The sequence below is a fragment of the Ornithorhynchus anatinus genome, chromosome 20 (assembly GCF_004115215.2).
Source record: "Ornithorhynchus anatinus isolate Pmale09 chromosome 20, mOrnAna1.pri.v4, whole genome shotgun sequence".
Lineage (NCBI taxonomy): Eukaryota > Metazoa > Chordata > Mammalia > Monotremata > Ornithorhynchidae > Ornithorhynchus > Ornithorhynchus anatinus.
In genome coordinates, this window is record NC_041747.1 from 9,536,764 (window position 1) to 9,559,054 (window position 22,291).

General features: G+C 45.7%; 1 protein-coding gene across 3 annotated transcripts in view; it reads left to right on the forward strand.

Annotated features, from left to right (window-relative positions):
* Positions 1-1,176: 1,176 nt before the first annotated feature.
* RUBCNL (rubicon like autophagy enhancer) overlaps positions 1,177-22,291 on the forward strand; it is a 32,346-nt gene continuing 11,231 nt past the window's right edge. For 2 of the 3 annotated variants that reach the window (XM_007668712.4, XM_029047924.2), the window contains exons 1-6: positions 2,588-2,720; positions 9,391-9,489; positions 11,452-11,575; positions 17,399-18,082; positions 20,502-20,584; positions 21,873-22,056. In XM_007668712.4, the coding sequence (XP_007666902.2) occupies positions 9,403-9,489; positions 11,452-11,575; positions 17,399-18,082; positions 20,502-20,584; positions 21,873-22,056 (1,162 nt within the window). In that variant the 5' untranslated portion in view covers positions 2,588-2,720; positions 9,391-9,402. Of the gene's footprint in view, positions 1,410-2,587; positions 2,721-9,390; positions 9,490-11,451; positions 11,576-17,398; positions 18,083-20,501; positions 20,585-21,872; positions 22,057-22,291 lie in introns of those variants that run through there. The other variant, XM_029047922.2, reaches the window with a different exon arrangement.

Sequence of the window (22,291 nt, forward strand, 5' to 3'; positions counted from 1 at the left end):
TGTCCCTGAACACAAATTAAAATATCTGTCTGTTCTCTTTATCCTAACTGCCCTCATCTCCCACAACCTTCCAGCTGTGTTCTCTGCTCCAATTCTCGGCAACCGTGCAAACCAAGCTGTTGTCTTTTTATAGCTATGCATCTAAATATTTTATTCAAGGTGTGTGCTTACTGGGTGATGAATTCTATCATTTTAAGTTCTTTTTGACATGACTATTATAAGCAAATGTATTGGAATTTTTTATCTGAGAAATTAAATCAGTAATGTGTTATTGATTACCCTCTGGGTACATAACTGTGTGAGGTGCTTCAGTCTCCTTAATAGGAAATAATTCATTAGTCTTCGCTGTGTCCCAGAAAAGTGATTCGGCTAAGGTGACATTGACGCATGCTGTTCTGATTTGCAAGCTCATGCCCCTCTCACAAACCTTTGCTCTTAAATCACTAATATTTACTGAGTGCTTCCTGCGTACAGAGCACTGTACTAAGCACTTGGAAGAGTACAATAAAATAGAGTTGGTAGACTCGTTCCCTGCCCTGTTTGAACAAACTGATGGCTGTGTTTCCTCTTAATTTCCTTTAGTAGTGGTATTTGTTACTGCTTACTAAGTGTCAAGCACTGTAGATGCAGTATATGCTGATAGGACACAGTCCTTGTCACGCAGAGGGCTCACAATCTTAAATAGGAAGAAGAATAAGTATTGAATCTTCATAGTCCTACCGATTCTTTATATTCAGAGGTTCCGAGAGACACAAAGATGAGGAGAGCTTTCTCACCTTAGAATTCAAACCCTCAAATTCTGAAATCCTGCACACTACATCAGCATGAAATACCGTGTCCTCAGTAGTGTGATAGCTTTACCACACCAGTGTTTCTGCTGAGGATGTTTTTAGTTAAGGGCACTTAATACAGTGCTCTGCACCAAGTAAGAGCTCAATAAGTACAACTGACCGAAAGAGTGCCATGTGCTGTTTTCGGCAGTTTCACCGGAGACCCGGAAAAGACGGTGACTGATTAGTGTAAACAGCAAAGAGGAAGACTAAAGATCAAGGTTTACTTTTTCTTATCTGCCAGACAAATAGCACATGTTCCTGCATCCCAAACTTCTTTCTACACGGAACGGGTTTGACTCTGGAGGCAGGCAGACAGGCAGTGGGCATACACACTGAGACAAAGGTGCAGTATTGGGATTCATAGGGTCTTTGGCTGGAGTGAAGCCGGGACCACTTTCATCTGCCTCTGCAGACTCTTCTCCTTCCTCATTTCTTCCACTCAAGGAATTGGTGCCCGGCCCACGGCCGGATGTGCCCAAGAGATGCAAGATCATGAACTAAAGTGAGACGCCGAAGGATCTTCCAAGCAAGAAGCAGCAAAATGTTAGGCCTACAAGGATTTTTCCACATGATCAGGTAAGACAATGAAGCAGCTGTCTCCTGGACTCTGGGCTTTACCCAGCCCACTGTGATCCTGGGAAAACTCCACTGGGCCAGTGTTCCAGTGGGGTTGGGCATGTCTCTGGGAGGATCCCGATTGTTTGGAGCTCAGAGCTAGCAGGGAGTTACGTGGAGTCAGAGGGAGGAGGGTGGATGGAAATGGGGAAGCTTCCACCCCTCAAATCTACCGGTCTGATCTCCCCTCAGGTGTTCATGTCTGGGTTTCTCTCTCAGCCTGCGACGCCAGGTCCTCTGAAGAGCAGGTAGGAGATAAAAACCTCAGTGGTTTTTATGTACACACAGGAAGGAAGTGACTACCAAAGTAAGAAGGCTCAAGAGGACAACTTTGGGGTTAGAAATTCACAAAACAACCCAGACGGCAGAGGAGGGCAGAAGGGTAGAAATGCCAGCATTGATGGGAAGAGAAAAAGCAGTCTTCGGCTTTGCAGAACATGCTCTCTGAGTGGCTTCTCCAGGAGCCTCTCCAGAGTCTTTGAAGTGACCGGACACTCGTTGGTAACCAGGCTCTGATGCTGCCCTACCAGAAGGATCCATGGCTTTGGAGGGTTCAGCAGGTCAGCGGTGGACCTGAGGCTAGATCAATCTAGTCACCGTTAGAATATGAATGCTTAGCGTGTGCACAGCACTGTACCAAGCAGCTGGGAAAGTCAATATAACAGAGTTGGTAGACACCCTGGCCACCAGGAGCTTACAGTCTAGAGGCAGGGATAGACATTAAAATAAACTATGGATGTATCCATAAATACTGAGGGTGAGATGTATATCAAATGTTTAAGATGGATAGCAAAGATTAAATATTAAACATCAAGTGGATCTGTCAAAACACAATCTACTCTTGGAAGCTGTGTCCACTCCCAGAGCCAAAGGTGTTGGTGGAGTCCTCGGGCAGGTAGCACGGAGCCAGAAAGCCGAAGACTGCTTTTTCCTCTTTCCATCAATCCTGGCATTTCTACCCTTCTACCCTCACTCTGCCGTCCGGGCTATCTTGTTGATTTCTAACCCCAAAGTTGTCCTCTTGAGCCTCCTTGCTTTGGTAGTCACTTCCTTCCTGTGTGTACATTCATTTCCACTCTGCTGACACTGTCGGTTGAGTTTGAAAGTAGGGTCACAGCTCTGCTTACAGTTTAGTCATTTTCACCCTCCAGACTCCCTCTAGGGGAACTCTGGTTTGGGCTCTCAGCTGGTGGCTGCCTGGTTTGATTCTTCCAACAATGAGTCCCTGTGTATTAATAAGGGTCTGGATCCCAGCCGGGCAGGACTGAAGTGGTGAGTGGTTTGATAAAAACTATTATTCCTCTGTTGCTGTCCTCTCAGGGGCTCAATAGACTGGAGGGGTCTCCATCACTTTGGCCTTTCAACAAACTTGGTGTGGGGGGCAGGGGGTTATTCCCACTTAACTGACTGGTAAACTGAGGGAAAGAAGTTAGATGGCTCAGTCTGGGTAGGGTACTGGGTGGTAAGGGGCAATGGCAGCCACATCACAGACTCTTAACCACTGGAAGATGCAGTACTGCCTCTTAAGAGCTGGGGAAAGGCTGGGACTTGACACTAAGTCTTTTTGAAATGATAATCTTTCTTCTATTTTATTTTCCTTTGTCTTTAATCTGTTCTGACCTCAAAGCAGAGGTTTTTTCAGCGCTTCTGCTTTCTTCCCCTGCCACTGCTCCTTTTTCACTCAGTGCCCAAATACCATTCTCTCTTCCTAATCTTCTCAAAGACTCTACTGCCTGGGTCTTTACCCCCGAATCCTGGGCCCCATCCACCCCAGAGGCAGCTGTTCGCTGCCCATGATCTTGCCCAGACCTGAATGTCCTGGATCAAACTCCTCTGCCCAACCCTCTCCTACCCTTAGGTCAGCCCAGCCCTGGGGTATCCTGTTTGGAGCCAATCCCCAGGAAGTTTGTGTGGCTTTGTGACAAACCTGAGAGTTGAGTTTCATCCACCTTCCCAGGGGCCACCCAGGGCACAGAACTGGTTTTAGGGGCAAGTGAAGCAGGTGGCTGCTCAAGGCTTGGAACTGTTTCTAGGTCTACCCCCTGCCCTACAAGCCACAGAGCCCCTGAGGGAAATTTCCCTACTTTCTCACCCCACTGATCCAGGTAAGCAGGCACTATTTCCTCCTCAGAAAAGGGACCAGACCCCATTTTTTAGGAAGGGAGGGCTTGTCTGTCTCCATTTCATTGTGATTTAGGCTAGGCCCATGCTCCTGTTCACTTTGGAGATGTGAATCCCTAGAGCTGAATGGTACACCTCATAAGCTCAGCTGGTCAGACAACTCCTCTCCAGTGGGGTGGGGAAGAGGGAGTGATATTGGGTAAGTCAGATGACTCTTCAAAGGGCTACCCCGATTTATGATCATTGAAAGGTCAGGAGGATCCCCAATCCATAAGCTTCAACTGACTGTTCAGGGGAAAGAGAGGGGACCAGGCTGGGGGGAAGAGAACGCCAGAGAGAAGGGAGAATCAACTAGCTCCCACCATCTTATTTCTCCACTCCTGCACTTGGGTCCTGGAGAAAATCCAGGGACTGAGCTGACTTCTGCCTCTTCAATTTTACTCTGGCCCCACTATAATTCAGCCCTCTTCTGTTGGACAACTCATTCATCCTTCATTCGCTTCCACCATTCCAGACTTACACCTCCTTCCTGTAGCCCCCGGCCCCCCAACTGCTTCCGTCCCTAACCCCTACTGACTTCACCAACTACTTTGTTGGTAAAATAGAAAGGACAGAGATCGACTTTCCCCAAATCCCTCTACTCTTCTCACGGCTCCACTCCTACCTCCTCCTTTTTGTTAATAAAAAAAAATAATAATAATAATGGTATTTGTTAAGTGCTTACTACATGCCACGCACTGTTCTAAGTACTGGGGTAGATACAAAGGTAATCAGGTTGGACCCAGTCCCTGTCCTATGTGGGGCTTACAGTCTTAATCCCCATTTTACAGGTGAGGTAACTGAGGCACAAAGAAGTTAAGTGACTTGCCCAAGGTCACACAGTAGACAAGTGGCAGAACAGGGATCAGAACACACGCATTCTGACTCCCAAGCCCATGCTCCTGCCACTAGCCAATGCCATTGCTTTTTCCTCCTTCACAGCTGGATCTCAGGGGACCTGTTCTCAGTCCCCTTTCATTGCTTAAAGCATTTGCTCCCAGCTTCCTCACTGCTGTTTTCAACCTCCCCTTCTCAGATGGCTCCTTCCCCTCTGCCTCCAAATCAGTCAATCAATGATATTTACTGAGCACTTATTGGGTGCACAGCAGTGTACTAAGGGCTTGGAAAAGTACAATATAACAGAGTTGTTAGACATGTACCCTGCCCTACTAAAAAAAGCCTCTGGATGCCCCTGCAGCTTCCTCCCATTCTTGTCCAAACTCCTGCTGCTTTTACTTTCTCTTCACCAGCTCTCTTTTTGAGTACTTTAATCAGGTTTTCTCCCTTTTTACTCCAAGTCACCAACAGCCTAATGGAGTCCAAGGCTGGGAGTCAGGAGACCTGGGTTCTACTCCCAGCTCCACTGGGTTCTACTCCCAGCTCCACCAATGGGTTCTTACTCTGTTCTAAATCTACCGGACCTCTTGGTCACCTTTGACTCTGTTGACCACTTCCTTCTCCTTCGGTCTATCTACTTGAATGTCCATTTTCCCCACTAGATCTTAAGCTCCTTGAGGTCAGGGATAGAGTTTATTAACCTTATTGTACTTCTCCCAAGTGCATAAGTATTCTGCACCCAATTAAGACTCTGAGCCTCATGTGGGGCAATCTGATTACCCTCTATCTCCCCCAGCACTTAGAACAGTGCTCTGTACATAGTAAGCGCTTAAGAAATACCAACATTATTATTATTATTATTATTATAAACACTCAATAAATAGTTCCGATTCGGGGGGGGGGGATCCCCAAGATCCAGTTTCCTTTTCGATTCACTGAAAAGTATTTATTGAGCACTTACTATGTACAGAGCACTGCACTAAGTGATTGAGAGAGTATGATGACAGAGTAGAGTAGATGTGTTCCCTACCCGCCGTGAGTTTACGGACTAGAGGGGGGGGACAGACGATGTGAATATAAATTGTGCTGAGGGAGAGGTGAGTAAAGGGTGCAAATCCAGGTGCCAGGGCTAGGCATAAGGGAGTGGGAGAAGAGGAAATGGGGGCTTAGTCGGGGAAGGCTTTTTCAAGTGAGAGGGAGGGAGTGTTTTGGAGTGTTAAAATAGTCTCCAGGGAGGGTCAGTGCTAGACGCTGGACATTGGGGGCTGGCCTCACTCCGGACAGCGACAACCGACGGGGTCCCGGCCGGGGGCAGAAGGAGGTTTTGGGCCCCTGGGGCCCCTCCGGCCCGAGGATCCTTTGCAGCCTGATCTTGACCTCTCCTCCCCCAGCTCCCTCACCTAGGCGTGCACCTGCCGGGCTGTCCGGCCGGGGGGGCCGGCCTCAGTTTCCCGCGGTGGCGATCCCCAGGGGCGGGGGAGTCAATGTGGGCGTCCAGGCGGGTGTGGGTGGGCTGTGTGTGGGCCGCCGCAGCTCCGCCCTCCTCCTCGTCCTCCCCGTCGCCGGTGGGGACAGCGGTTGCTGTCCCCGCCTGCTTGTCCACCCGGCCCGGCGGCCATTCATTCATTCAATGGTATTTATTGAGCGCTTACTGTGTGCAAGGCACTGGACTAAGCGCTTGGAATGGACAATTCGGCAACAGAGAGAGACCATCCCCGCCCAGGGACGGGCTCCCACGGCTTCTCCCGAGGGGGAGGGCGGAACAAACTCCCCTCCGCACAGGTGACATGCGGGGCGGTGCGGGGCAGGGCGTGGGAGCGCGGAGAGGCCCGGCCAAGTTGTCACCTTGCCCGAAGCGCTGTGGGGCCCCGGCGGGCGGGTCCCTGGATCCCCGACTAAATCCCGCAACGGACACACAAACACCCACACACACATAAAAGCAGCGTGGCTCGGTGGACAGAGCCCGCGCTTGGGAGTCAGAGGTCATGGGTTCGAATCCCGGCTCTGCCGCTTGTCAGCTTGTCTGACTGTGGGCAAGGCACTTCTCTGTGCCTCGGTAACCACATCTGTAAAATGGGGATTAAGACTGTGAGCCCCATGTGGGACAACCTGGCTACCCTGTATCTACCCCTGCGCTTAGAACAGTGCTCTGCACATAGTAAGCGCTTAACAAATACCAACAATATTATAAACGTAAACGGTTTGTGCTCCGCCTCCAGATGCTTGGAGAGGGGGAAATTACACTCCCCCGGAACAAGGGTTTCGGGCATTCATTCATTCATTCAATAGTATTTGTTGAGCGCTTACTCTGTGCAGAGCACTGTACTAAGCGCTTGGAGTGTACAATTCGGCAACAGAGAGACAATCCCTGCCCGACAATGGGCTCAAATTCATTCATGATGACGATGCTGATGACATTTGTTAAGCTCTTCCTCTGTGCCAAGCACTGTTCTAAGCACTGGGGAGGATTCAAGTCATCAGGTTGTCCCCCCCATGGGCCTCACAGGCTTCATCCCCATTTGACAGGTGAGGGGACTGAGGCACAGATAAGTGACTTGCCCAAAGCTACACAGCTGACAAGTGCCGGAGACTCTTTACGAGAAAGAAAAGTTGAGAAATCTTTTAAAAAAAAAATTAGTGATGAAACGTTTTCCCAGGTTGAAGTCTTTATGATCCGTAAATCCGACGGTGAGACATTTGAGTGGGCTCACACAAATTTAAAATAGCCTGCTGGGGGTGGGGGTGGGTTTTTTTGGGGTTTTTTTTTCCAGTTCCGAAGGAGGAAAGGACAGTTAGTTGCATCATATGTGATGTTTCTACCCACTCTCAAATCCTACGTCATCTCCTTCCAATAACAACCCCTGTTATCAAAATATAATTGTATTTTTTTTCCCATTTTTAAGAAGGGTTAAAGCACTTTTAAGTACAGTTCCCTATGGTACTGGGGACTTGCCTGCTTTCAATCCAAGATTTTCGAAACATTTTATCAGCATTATTTTCTCAGTCTTCCCTCCTGGATAGGGGGTAGCATCTACCCACTAGGGCAGTGATTCCTCTTCTTTAAACTATTGGTCTTTGACCTCTTAAAAGTTTCAGATTTCTTGAATCCATGCTGCACTACATCAAAAATGTCCAAAAATGTGTGATGTTCTACCGAGTTAATGCTCCTCGAATATCTTTTATTTACTGAATAAGCTAACCGCCTCTAACTTGTTCTCCAAAGAACATGACATTTGCTTCCTCAGTAGTATTTGAGTTCCTCCTATGCGCTTGAGAAATAACAGACATACCTCCGGCTTACAGCCTCCCCGGATACATACAACCTAACGTTTCGGCAGTTGATTCCTAACCCTGGATTACCACCATTTATGATTTAAAAAAATTAAAAACTAAAAAATGAATTATGGAATTTTAAGTGCTTACCATGTGTCAAGTTAACCAGGTTCAGCACAGTCCCTGTCCCACATGGGTTCACAGTCCAAGTAAGAGGGAGAACAGGCACTGAATCCCCATTTTGTAGATGAGGAAACTGAGGCACAGAGAACTTAAGTGACTTGCCCAAGAATTTCTGGAGGGAAGAATTTTTGGTTTCTCCACCACCAGCTAGGATTTTAGGATTGAGAAGTCTTGTATCCATTTTAAAGGCCAATGACATTTACAAAAATGACTGAAGATCCTGATGGAGAGAAGAGTTCAAAGGCATAAAGAGGTGTTCAAAAGGAGTTGGCCTGCTACAAGGCACTTTATGAAGGCAAAAGGAAAGCTTTTGTTCAATCTAAACTGGACAATTTCTTCACGAAGTTGAAAAACTACTACCACTGTCCCTAAAACAAGCTGCTACTTGCAAAGATTCCGAATCATACTACAATTCCTCATTGAGCTAATGTGATGTTATTCTTTAACAAAAATTAATCAGTTAGTGGTGTTTAATGTAAGAGTATCTAGTAATGTCATATTTTTGCAGAGGTTTTGGAACGGATCCCAACCTATATCCTAAACCTAGGTGAAAACTCACCCCACAATACAGCTGTATTTTCAAGGACCACATTATGGCTGTATCATGGGGTATGCCTGTACAATAAAAGCAAGGGACATCATCCCTCCCCTCCAGGAGTTTGTAATCTAATGAAAGAGACAGGGAGGAAGAGTTTGGAATGATGAATAGGGATATGAATGGAAAAAAAAGTAGTGCATTTAAATAAATATATCAGGGCTGATTTATAAACTTTATCTCTGGTGTCAATTCAGAACCATCTCAAATTGTAAAAAGGAAGCTTGTTTCAGTAATAAATTTCCTAAGCAAAGGAAAACTGTTCAATCCAAAGGAGTTAAGGTTAACTCTCTTTAATGGTGTGGTTTCATTCTAATCAGTGGAAAAATAGTAGTAATAATGATGGTACTTGTTACGCACTTAGTATGTACCAAGCACTGTTCTAAGCACTGGGGTAGATACAAGTTAATCAGGTTGGACACAGCCCATGTCCTACATGGGGCTCACACTCAATCTCCATTTTACAGGTGAGGTAACTGAGGGACAGAGAAGTGAAGTGACTTGCTCAAGGTCACACAGCAGACATGTGGAGGAGTTGGGATCAGAACCCAGTTCCTTCTGACTGCCAGGCCCAGGCTCTATTCACTAGGCCATGCCGTTTCTCTATCGACAAGCGAGTATCAAAAGGTGCTGTGACTTTCATGAGAGGCAGAACCAGTTGCTGGGGGGTGGCAGTGGGTGAGCGGGTTCCTATCCGCCTATCAACCTGATCAAGGTGGCTTCCTAAGAACTTCAGCCTGGACCCCCAGGTAGTCATGAGTCTAAAGCTTGTGGATGTGTACCTGCTCTGTGATCTTTACTCTAATCTTCTTAAAAGAAGTCAGAAATGAAACTTTCAAAATAGTGTCAAGAAAATTATTCTATAGCTAACCCCTTGCCTTTGAATCCTTTTAGGTTTTCAGAAACATGAAGGTTTTTCCTAACTTGTCTTCTCTCCAATCACTGTCATTAACAAGCTACAGCACAGCGAGAAAGCAACCAAGATCCCAACAGGTATGTGAGGCATACTCTTCCTCCTTCAGGCAATCATTCAACTGTATTTATTGAGCACTTAATGTGTGCAGAACACTGTAATAAGCACTTGGGGGAGTACGATATAACAATAAACACACATTCCTTGCTCACAGACACCTGAACTACACCAATTTCTCTAAGAGTTTCTGCTGCTGGCAGCCATGCCAGACACTCACATGTCTTCTGAATCTGACTGATGCCTGGGGAAGCAGGAATGTGATTTTTTTTTTAAGTTTATAGAATTTCAGAAAAATGCATAACCCAGATGACAGTCTATAGGAACTACTGCTCCTTGTTTGATGTTTAAGGACCTTTATGATTTTGGTTAACTTGACTTTCCAGTATTGGTTTCAGTTAGTAATAATTGGTTTATAAAACTAATAATATGTGGGGTTAAGTACGTATTATGTGCTAAGCACTTGGGTGGATACAACACAATCAAATCAGATGAGGAAATTGAAACATGGAGAGGTTGTGACTTGTCCAAGGTCACGCAGCAGACAAGTGGAATTAGAAACCAGGTCTCCTGACTCCTGCTCTTTAGTAGTAGTAATAGCATTTACTGAGTACATAGGAAGCACAGGGCACTCTGCCCAGTGCTTAAAATTGCTCAAAGTCGATTTTCCCCCCTCCACTGTGCTCATGTTGCAGAAATATAGGTTGGTTGCGGATGTCCAAGAACTTGTTACTGAGACCCTTGATCCTATTCCTAGCAAAATATCAATCAAGGTATTTATTGAGCACCTACTATGTGATGTATTAAGCAGCTAAGTTTTATCAGTCCTAAAGGCAAAAAGGCAGTCGGAAAGAAAACCAAATACTACAGTAAAATCCTCAAGCATTTCTACATAAGGTTTTCTCATATAGTAAACTCAGTTTTAGGATGTCTATAACTTTGACTAGAACTGACCACAGGCTTTCTCTTTTTTCTCTCCATGAAGTTTTCTCTGTTGAAAATTTTATAAGAGTTGGTCCCTTGAATTAAGAACCAGAGGAGGAAAAGGGAATTAAATGGATGGGATTGCCTTGGCGATAATGGGGAATTGATATTTTCAAAGTTTTGAGGATTTTCTGTCGTATAATCTTTGAGGAACATTATTTTTAAAAAAGTTCACTAGCTGAATGTGATTGCTCCCTTTCTTGGGAACTGCTGTGGAAAAACTCCTAAATTATTTCTTTGCTTATTTATACTGTTAATTATGTAGGTAGTTATACTTTTTACATGATGGTTTTTCCTCCAAATGGTGGCTGCCTGTCAGCCCCCACTAAATTGTAAATTCCCAGAGGCAAGGGACCAAGTCTTTAAAGTATGTAGTACATATTTAGAGATGGCAAAAAAAAAAAAAAAGAGAACCATAACTTCTTTATCTAAAACACTAGAAATTAAACAGTAAAGTTTCAACAACCACTCACATTTATCTGAGACCTTGAACAGTCACTATGATCCGAAATCTCAACTGCATATCGGATGTGAACTGTATATGCTGAACCTAAGAAATGCCACGTTCAACATTGAAGAGTTTAAAATAATATTTTTCCCCCTTCATGTACTGAAGTCTATCGACATCTATTCTCCACCTCCCTTGTATACCCCCATCCCTCCATGTGAGTTGTACTTGTGGAAAAATACGTTAGTTTCAACCCACTGAATGAGCCAATGCAATCTTGCATACACATGCTGATGTGGACTGAGCCCGATTTACTGAGGAAGCAAAGTGTCAGTTGAATTAGGACTTGGGTTTTGAAATACAGTATTTTGTTTGGGCTTATGGAGTTCAGGCTTGGTTCACCAGCTGTGGACTAGGAAAAATAACTTGGTGGTACTGCCTTGCAGAACCGAGGGCTTTCTGTAGTTCTATATTGTCTCTGTATTTTCTTCTACTAAAGTCCTCCAACAGGCCAGTAACCGGGTCCACGGCTGTTGTCTTTCTTTCCCTCCAGCTGGCCAGCAGCGGAAGCAGAAAACAAGCCTTGGGGAAGACAGTGCCTTCATCGAGAGCTGCTTTTCATTCCTCAGCAAGGATTAGCTGCCTTGCTCAAGCACCTCAAATATCAGTCCTGGCAGGTATGATGAGTTTTTATTCCATGTACATCTCGATCAGTCAAATTTACTGAGAGTTTACTGAGCACAGAGCATTGTTCTAATTGCTTGGGAGAGTACACTAAAACGGGGTTGGTAGACACAGTCCCTGCCCACAATGAGCCTGCAGTCTACGAGTCTCAGGTCTCACGCAGCTGTGATTCAATATGCGTTTTCGGGAACACAGAAGGTCCCATGAAGCATCTCGACTCCTTGCTCGACGCACACGCTATTCCCTCAAAAATTTAATTTGCAGGACAACTGATTTTGGTAAGCGTGCCTATGTCCGTGCCATGTATGGACAGCTCAGGTTGGATTAGTACTGTCCTTTCTAGTTAGCCGGCTTGTAGTTTGGCAGCCCCAAATGTGGGAAGAGCATCAGAGCTATTAATGGAGCTGGGGAGATCTTCTCTTCGTGCCTCAGGCAGACTCAGTCATGAAGCTATGAGACTCTCAAAACAGCTACTTCTGTGCAGTGAAATGACAACATGGGGTAGGAAACCACCATCAGGTAATATTTATCAAATGCCTCCAGGCGTCTGTATTTAACTGGATCCTAGAATTGCCAGTGGTTTCCGCCATCCAGAAAGCCAGGTTTGTTTGAAAGGACAAAAACCCGGTTCTAGAGTGTTCAGAGGCCCCCAGGTGTTTGGTGGGGTCAGGTGTTTGTTTCCTGATCTACCATTGGCCAAAACTTGAACGTCTTCTATACCCCCTCTGAAAGTTGGGAAGGTGTCCTTTCAGATTAGAAGCCTCCCGAGGGGTGGGGAATGTGCCTAATTCCCATTTGTGTATTCTTTCCCACTGCTCAGTACAGTGCTCTGCATAGAGTAAGTTCTTAATAAATACTACTATCTATTTACCTCCAAGAGGTGAAGAAATAACTGAACTGTGTCTACTGAAAAGGAATGGAAAATGACAGATCAAGAAGCCCACAGATTTCACAATTAGAAATGTGTCTTGAAATTTCTGGGTTAAAAAAAAAAAAGAAGTGAATAATGGAAGTTCCTGGCTTCTCATCTATCCAGAATTTATTGGGCATCCACAAGCCAACCGGTGTTTCACTGCTCAGAGCTCTGCTGGAAAAGCTTGTTATGCCAGCATAAACCTCATTAGAAGCAAAACTTGAACAAGTTGGTTCCTGTTTAGCCAAAAGTGTGAACAAGAAGACGACTTCCAGGCACTTAGGGTATCTGCCCTCAGATCGTAAATTTCCATATTTGGATTAGGAAAATCCCTTTGGATCCATGTGTATGTGTGCAAAATCCACACATTTGGCTGCAAACTACAGATTTTTTACTACTCCAACCACTCAACTCCCTTTTACACTATGTAGGGAGTCCCCGGGGGAGATATTCACAGAGACTGGTGAAACAGTAGCTAGAAAAGAGCTCCCTTGCCTTCTTTTCATTGCATTTTCTCTGCACCATCCTCGGTTTCACCATCATTAAAACTATGACTTTACAAGCTGAAGTAAACAACTAGAGGTCCCCTCCTCAAGGACAAAGGTCTCTTACACAGATGGTGAAGACACTGAAATGAATTTATTTTTCATCATCTGGCAGGGAGGTTCCCTGAATCTTAGAAAACTGGCCAAAATCTGAAGGCATGACCTTAGCGCTGACTTCTGAAGAAGTCACTTCCAAGTCAATGCCACGAAAAATGGTCAAGCACCTGGATTTGGTGGCATTCCTGTAGAAATCTACAGGCAAAACAGGGGATCTTAACCCTCACCTTCTGCACAGGGCCACTTGGCATTTGCAAATTTTGAGGGCTTTGCTGCTTGACGTATTCCTGGATCCGTCTTTGCACTCAATTTGGAAGGGAGTGCTGATCAGACATCAGTCTTTAGATATCACCATTAGTAGTGTCGTCTGCAAAAAGGTAGGACTGAACTCTCTCATAATAATAATTATTATGGTATTTGTTAAGCGCTTACTATTTGCAAGGCACTGTACTAAGTGCTGAGATAGATAAAAGATAATCAGGCTGGACACAGTCCCTGTCCCACATAGAGCTCAAAGTCTTAATCTCCATTTTACAGATGAGGAAACTGAGGCACAGAGAAGTGAAGTGACTTACCCAAGGTCATACAGCAGACAAGTGGTGGGGCCAGGATTAGAACCCATGACCTTATGACACTCAGGCCCGTGCTCTATCTACTAGGCCGTGCCTGTCTCTCTGTTTCTCTCTTATTCCCCTTAAGTAGTGCTCCAAGTAAGCCAGAATAGGGAGGAACTCAGCTCCAGTAAAAGACAAAGTTTGGAAAAGGCTGTTCAGGTATGAACATTTTTTTTTTTTTTTTTTACTGTTATGGCAAGCAGTCCTCTTGGCCTGTGAGGGGTAGTACCCACACCCATGTGGGGCCCTTCAGAGGGAGGAATTGAAGCACAGGGAGGCCCTACCTCAGCTCCTGCTGAATTCTGATCACCAGAAGCCGGGAGCTGGAAGTGCTGGGGGCTGGGGGACGAGCCAAGGTGACGGCTCCACTCTTCCCCCTCCACTGGGAGGATGTGGCCCCTGACCTGGGGACCTGAAGGAGAAATCCAAGCCCTTCCCTAATGGCAGACTGACCCCACACCCCTCTCTACCCAGGGGGTGTTTCATCTAGGTTTCTTTTTTCATTCCTTTCAGCTCTCCTGCAAAGCAGGATAATGAGGCTGCATTAATTAGCTCTTTCATTAGTAGGACAGTCATAGAAGTTGTGTTTTGGGGGCACCTTTATTTTCAGCAGTTTTGCCTCCTCTGAATTTCTGGACTGTTATGAGGACATCATACCTTCGTGACTAGGTCTCCATGGGGCAAATGGGTTTTGCTAGCTTTCTTGTAGTATTTTTTTTTCTGGTGGAAAATGACTCTTGTATCAAACTCCTTACCACCAGCTTTAAGACATTCAGTCAGCTTTCCCCACACCTACCTAACCCTGCTAATCTCCTATTATAGCCCAGCCATCTCTCCTCTAATGCCAAACTACTACTGTACCTTGATCTCTCTCTCTCTCTCTCTCTCTTTCTCTCTCCCTCCATAAACACTTTGCTCACATCTTCCCCTCTGGCCTGAAACTCCCCCCCACACCTCCTTCATATCTGACAGATCAATCACTTTCCCCATATTCAAAACCCATCTAAAGCCAAATTTCCAAGAACCCTTTCCGTACATACAACCTCTCATTTCCTCACCCTATTCACCCCTCCCCCTTTCATGTTGCCTATGCATTTGGCTGTGAACCTCTTAAGTACATTGATACTCACCCCACCTCCACAGCACTTATGTCCCTATCCTATTATAATTTATTTTAATGTCTGTAAACTACTCGAAGGCAGGGATTGTCTACCAACTCTATTGCAATTCATTCTCCCGTAGACAGTGCTCTGCACACAGTAAGTGCTCAATAAATACCACTGATTTGATTGAAGTGTCTAGAGGCATGAGCAGGGTTCTACCTGCTTATCTTGTATCACTCCTAGCACTTAATAAAATGCTTGGCACAAAGTTTGGGGCTTGTACAGCTGCCCGATTCCACCAGTTTGGGTGGGGATCTAGTTGTTTTTGGATAGTTTGGTCTCTCTCCTGCCACCTCTGCATGGGATGGGGTGGGGGAAGTGAGAGGAACAGGAAGGGAAGGATGAACCTGCCTTTTCCCAACAGGAGAAACTTAACCCATTAAGGGGAATGAGAAACATTTACACCCTCCTATACTATTGTTTGGGTTCCTGACCAAATTATCTATATGCCTGGGATCACCCCAAACCCCCCATTTTGGAAAGCTGCTTTTGGGACCTGAGGACAACAAAGTACTGTGATTCTATTCTGAATGCCAATCAGGAGGCATACCAGAGAATCCATCCAACCAGCAATTAAGCAACGGGATTCACTGAGCACCTTCTGACTGCAGAACACTGAACTACTAGCAGTGGCATGTAAGCACACTTACAGCATGGAAGAGCACATCAGAAGCAAAACACAAATGCCATGCCCTCACGGAGCTTACTATCTAATGGGAGACAGTCAAACAAATTATTTATAAAGTGGGGGAAGTAGAGGAAGAGCATGCGGAACAAGGACTGGGTCTGACCTGATGATCTTGAATCTACTCTAGTGTAACAAATACACCCATTATTAGAAGTATTAACAGATGATAGTAGGAATATGTCAGGATTCAATAGTAAAACCAAGCCTAGAGGAGCAGGGTTTCAGCCTGTTTCCAAAGGAATCAATCAATGGTATTTATTGAGCACTTACTGTGTGCAGAACACCAAACTAAGCACTGGGAAGAGTACAAAAATTGGTAGACACATTCCCTCCCCACAGGAGTTAAGTCTAAATGGAGCATGACAACATATGTACTTTCACCGTTAAGACACAGGATTGAGGATTTTAGCAAAAATCCAAAGGTTATGAACGTTATTGAGAAATTACCACTAGTGGGGCTTGGGGAAGCCCATTTCCCAGGGAGCAACTGTGCCTGACTGAGGTGGTTTGCTGGGTGGACAACAAAGAAAAGGAAAACCCTTAGAACAAAATCTCACCAAGGCACTGAGAACCTCCCAGGTGTCTCCGGCTTCCGAAAATGAATGAATCTGGGGTGGGTTTTGTAAATTTTCACTTTGAGATTTTTTACCAGCAATTTCTTTATCTCCAGCCAGCCCTGCCGAATGGGGTCTAGAGTGCTCTGCATATTGATGGCTGATTCACGTTTCTCCTTAACTTGTACAGTCAATTAAGTGAGGGGAGGGGAGAAGGGCGACCAGATTGATGGTACTCGTTTTGGTGACAGTCAATCAATTTGTGCTTACAAAAGTAACGAGTACCAAGGGGTTGCCCTGGGAGCTAGAAAGAGGCTTAACCTGTAAAGTTTTTGGCTTTAGAGAATATCCCACCATCAGTCCAAATGTTTGGAGACAAGGCGGACAGCTGGAAATGCAAGCATAAGTCAACTTCATACCAGTGCTAACATTCTTGAGTAACTAATTTGTGCAGAGCACTGTACTAAGCACTTGAGAATCAAGACAAGTAACAGATATGCTCCCTGACCTTGAGGAGGTTTTAATTTGATGGTGAGTGATGATAGAGACAAGAGCAATGGAGTAGCTATAAATGTCAGTGATTAATAAATAGCAAGTAAATGAACAGATAAATACATTGGTGCAGAAGGAGGTTGGTGGGTGTGGCCTGAGTAGAAAGGAGGGAGGAGCAGGAGATTTGGCAGTTTGAAGATGGTTGGGCAGTGATTTACTTGGGTCTAAAATTAATCTGTAGCTAAACTGGATTAGAAACCAGAACCAGAACTGAAGGATCTTTTTGTACTTATAAAATCAGTCAGCACCAAGTTCAGTCAACAGAGTCCAGTGAGTCCCAGTGCCAGAGCTTTTCTTAGGTAATAATGGTGGGGTGTTTTTCCACAGTTACTATCAATTAGGGTATTTATTGAGTACTTAGTATGTGCAGAGCACTGTTCTAAGCCCTTGGGAGAGTACAATACAAGAGAATAAGCAGTCACATTCCCTGTCCATTATGAGCTTACTTACGTGCCAAGCATTATACAAAATACTAGGGTGGTTACAAGATCTTCAGGAGAGACACAATCCCACATAGAGCTTGCAGTCTAAATAGGAGAGAGAGAGAAGTCACGGAGAAACCTTGGCAAGTGGAAAGTCGTTTGCCGCTTGCCAGAATCAGCCTTCCAGCTTCATGAGTCGTAGTCCAAGTTCTTGGCCTTTATCTCCTACTTGGCCATTTTAAAGGGCTCAGATGTTTATCTGTAGACCTTTCTAAATATTTCACCTCTTGCTTTCTCTCTTTAAACAGGCGAGTTCTCCAGGCCTGCAGGAATCAGGCATGCAGGGAGCTCCAGATTCCTCCCCAGAGGTTCAGCAGCAGCCACCAGACAGATGCTCCTGTCTGTTCTGAACCTGTCGGGGTGGAAACCATCTTTGGCTCCCGGGAAGATGGTGCTTCCAGCCACAGTTCAGCAGGAATCCTCTGCTGCTCGCTGGGATGGGAGCAGCAGTGGAGGCCTGGGTGACTCTGATGGGAACAACGGCCTCCCCCCGGAACAGCCCCAGAGTCTTCGTCCTCCTAGCCCGTCGGACGTTAGGCTCACGAGACACAAGGCAGCGTGGCTTACTCCACAGAGTGCCCCAGAAGAGCAGAGTCCTACACCACCACTGGGAAGTGGCGAGGTGCCTTCCCCGATGGACTGTATGCTGCCAATCGGAGCTTCCCCATCCCTCCTGATGGATGCAGTCCCACTGGGCAGTACCGCCGCTTCGGTGGCCAGTTCCCTCCCTCCGAGCTCAGAAAAAGAGAGTGGAGACTTTCTTCTGACCCCGGCGGCACGAGGTGATGTGTTCCCAAGAAGCTCACGTGGGTCATCCGTGACCACGGAGTTAGTTGTTTTTGGCAGCTCTGCGATTCCAGGTTCCACTCCACACCCTGCGCACAGAAAGGCTCTCCAGCAGACCTCCCATGTGGAAACAGCTACTGACAAAGGTACCTCTAGCCAGCTGACTTGCTCGTTATGGGCAGGGATTGTGTTTTCCAACTCTGCTGTATTGTACTCTCCCAAGCACTCTGCACACAGTAAGCACTGAATAAGTACAGCTCTCGTCACCTGTGTTGCTTGTTATGGGCAGGGAACGAATGTGTCTGCTAATTCTGTCTACCCTACTCTCCCAAGTGCTTAGTACAGTGCTCAGTACATAGTAAGCACTTAATAAACACCACTGATTATTATTTGGCACCTGAACGGGCCACTCTAGGCATATGCCCAGACCGTCCCTCCTGGCTTCTCTCAGTGCCTAGATATTATGCCGGCACTGGCTGCCTGTATGGTCTTGAACAAATACAGCCTGTCGTTCAGAACTGTGGTTTAATTTACTCCCAGAAGGTCACAAATGGCTGGCAGGAAAAAAAAAAATCAAAGTCTTCCTTTTTCTCTCTCCTGTATTTCTAAATGCAAATGCCCCCACCACTGCTCCCTGCCCGAGATTGGCAGGACACAAGAACAATGTCTGTCAGAACCCATTTTCAGTTGTGCTGCCGGAAATGGCATCAGGGATGGGTCGGCTGCAGATCTGTGTCGAGATCTGCACGTGACTCCCTGGTTTCCCCAGGAAATCCTGGGTAGATTGGCCTCGGACTGCCTTCCTGAATACCCGACTACATCTTGGAAGGCACGGGTGACTCTTCCTCATTCGGGAAGATTTGGTCAAGCAGTGATCAGTGGTATTTATTGAGTGCTTGCTGTGGGCAGAGCACTGTAACTGCTTGGGAGAGTACAACAGAAACAGTAGACATGTTCCCTGACTCCAAAAGAGTGATGCTAAAATAAGTTACAGATAGGTACATCAGTGCTCCTGTGGCCTGGTGGACAGGAAGAATATCAAGGGGGTAACAGGTACAGATCAAAGTGCATGGGTGTTGCAGAAGGGACACAAGTAGGGGAAATGAGGGCTTAGTTGGAGAAGACCTCTGGAGGAGATGCAATTTTAAAATAAGGCTTTGAAGGTTGAGTGAGTGCTGGTCTGTCATATGATGGGGCAGAGAGTTTCAGGCGAGAGGGAGGACGTGGGCAAGGGGTCAGGGCGAGATATATGAGACAAGTACATGGAGTAGGCTGGCATTAAAGAAGCAAACTCTATTGGCTGAGTTGTAAGAGAAAATCAGAGGTATGTTAGGGGGCAAACTGTGTTTAAAGCCAATGGTAAGGATGTGGACATGGATAGGCAACCACTGGAGGTTTCTGAGGAGTGGGCAGACATGGACTGAATATTTTTTGAAAAAATGATCCAGGCAACAAAGTAAAATATAGATTGGAGTGGGGAGACAGAAGGCAAGGAGGTCAGAGAGGAGGCTGATGTAGTTGTCAAGGTGGGATATACTTGGATCATCTTAGTAACAGTTTGGATAGAGAGAAAAGGGTGGCTTTAGTGAAGGGAGAACAAACAGGACATGTATTATGCGGAAACTTAGTCATAAACAACCGTGCTAGAGCAGCAAACTACTGGTAGACAACAGTGGCTGAGCAAGCAGCTTAGTGGGCAGCAGTCGGGAGTGGGGGCATTGGGAAGACCTCTGATCAAAAAGATTAGAAAACAGTCACCACAAATGGTAAGCCGCGTTAGCTTTGTCATTCGTAGGTCATTTCAGTCCTTTCCTCAAGCAGGGATGGGATCTTTCACATTAGTAGCCTCATCTAAGATGAGGAAGGGTGTAGGGGAAGGTTGGGGGAGGGGGTGGGAGAAAGGTATGGGTAGGAGTGTGTGAGTGCGCCCATGCACATATGTGTTTAGGATAAGCAGACTGCTTTTTGTCATGTATCTACCCTAGTGCTTGACACAAAATAAGCACTTCCCAAATACCAAAATAATAATGAACACTGAATTTTACCCTTCCTAGATAAAGACTCCGAAACCCAACAGTATGACCCAGAAAAGGCCAAGTTAACCCGTAATAGAGCTCTGGGGGAGGAGCTAGGGAGCTTTGAGAAGCAGCATAGAGCTATAGAGTGTGAATGTCAGGGTGCCTGGGCTCATTAGGACCCAGTCTTCAGCAGAAAGACCCAGGACAGCTGCATGGAGTGGGAATGCTCAAGTACTTGCTGAAGGGCATTCTGGGCAGAAATACTGGTCTGTGTGAGCATGCTGTCGACTTGGAGGGCTCACTGAGAGTGAAGCTTGCAGGCTCTCCTGGGTGCCTCCTTCACAAGACCCCCTTTTTTTGTCTCTGCATCTTTATCTCTGTCATTTCACCCTCTCTGAAATTCTCACATTCCAAGTATCTTCATATGCTCATTGAGGGGACTATTTGAAACAATCCCTTCTCTCCTGACACTATTTTTCTCTCCTTTCAAATCGTTCTGGGAAAGATACTGAATTGGGCCTTCCCATCTAATAACTTCCATTGGCAGGTGCCATTCCCGTCAACCGAAGAGCTATTTCCTTGAGTTGCTCCTCACCAGAGAAGTCAATGCTTCCTGTGGACGTAGAGATGGTAAGCACAACTCGCCATTTTCATACAACCCTAACTTTGTAAAATCCCAGAAGGCTACTGGGCCAGTTCGGGGAGAGGGAGCTTTGGGGTTTTGGATCACGTTCACTAGGCTGCAATGTGTACTTGATAAATAATAATTAATAATAATTATGTTATTTGTTAAATGCTTATTATGTGCCAGGCACTGTTCTAAGCCTTGGGGTAGATACAAGATTGGACACAGTCCCTCTCCCACAAAGGGCTCACAGTCTTAATCCCCTTTTCACAGATGAGGGAACTGAGGGACAGAGAAGTTGTGACTTGTCCGAGGTCACACAGCAGACAAATGGCGTGTAATCCCGAGAAGGTCCTTAGTTTGTCATGTCACCACTGAAATATACTTAATTTTCAACCTATTGAAATACTCAGAGACCTTGCTACTGTATGACTCATGACGGCAACATACCCTGATTTAAAGGAGAAGCATGTCAATAACAGTAATCCTAGTGGTATTTGTTAATAATAATGATGGTCATTTGTTAAACTCTTACTAGGTGCCAAGCATTGTTCTAAGCGCTGAGCACTGTTACCCTTTCTGTGTTACAAGATAATCAGGGCAGATACATTCCCTGTCCCACATGTGGTCCCCCAGTCTAAAGGGGAGGGGGAGAACATAGATTTAATCCTCATTTTGCAGATGAGGAAACTGAGGCCCAGAGAAGTTATGTGACTTACCAAGGTCACTCAGCAGGCAAGTGGTGGAGCCAGCATTAGAAACCAGGTCTGAGTCCCAGGCCCATAGTCTTTCCTCTAGCCATGCCGTTTCTCTTAGACGCTCCCATCTGAAACAAAACCTCCTCACAGCCACCTACAGTGTGGTGGAGTCTCCAATCCTGGGAGTGGAGGGGAGCAGAGAGGAGCGGCGACTTCAGCCTCCGAATATGGGGTGGGGAATAAAAATAACGATGATGGTACTTGTGCTTACTATGTGCCAAGCACTGTTTTAAGCCCTGGGGTAGATACAAGGTAACCAGGTTGTCCCACGTGGGGTTTACAGTCTTAATCCCCATTTTACAGATGAGGTAATTGAGGCACAGAGAAATTAAGTGACTTGCCCAAGGTCACACAGCTGGCAAGTGGCGGAGCCAGGATTAGAACTCACAACCTCTGACTCCCAAGCCCGTGTTCTGTCACTGTCCTGTTTACATCATATGGATGAAACTCTTTGTACCTGCAGAGTGCCAATGATCCTAGTTTCTAGTTCAATGATTAATATATTAAAGTTGTGGGTATGAACTGTTTTTGGCAGGAGAATATCCATTTTTTTGTGGCTGATATGATTATATCTGCTATGGAAAGAATGAAGTTCAACATCCTAAATCAACACCAAGCAGAGATGTGGAGCAGAGAAGAAAGCTATCAAGTTGACTCTCAAATATCCTCACTCAAGCAAGCAGTCACATCATCCACTTCTTCAGACAGTGGCTTTGAAGGCAAGTGGAGAGAGATTTCTAGATTTATTACCTATTACATGTTAGGCAAGAGAAATTATTTCCAGGTTGAATTTTTCAACAAAATGTGCCTCAATTTACTAAGGCTGTCCTCCTCTCCTGAGTTTCTGTAGTTCCACACTTGTTTTAAATTCCATCCAAGTATTTTTGCTTTTGGATTTTGATTAAAAGGACAGGCCTCACTAAGAATTTATAAACATTCAGCACTCTGTATTCA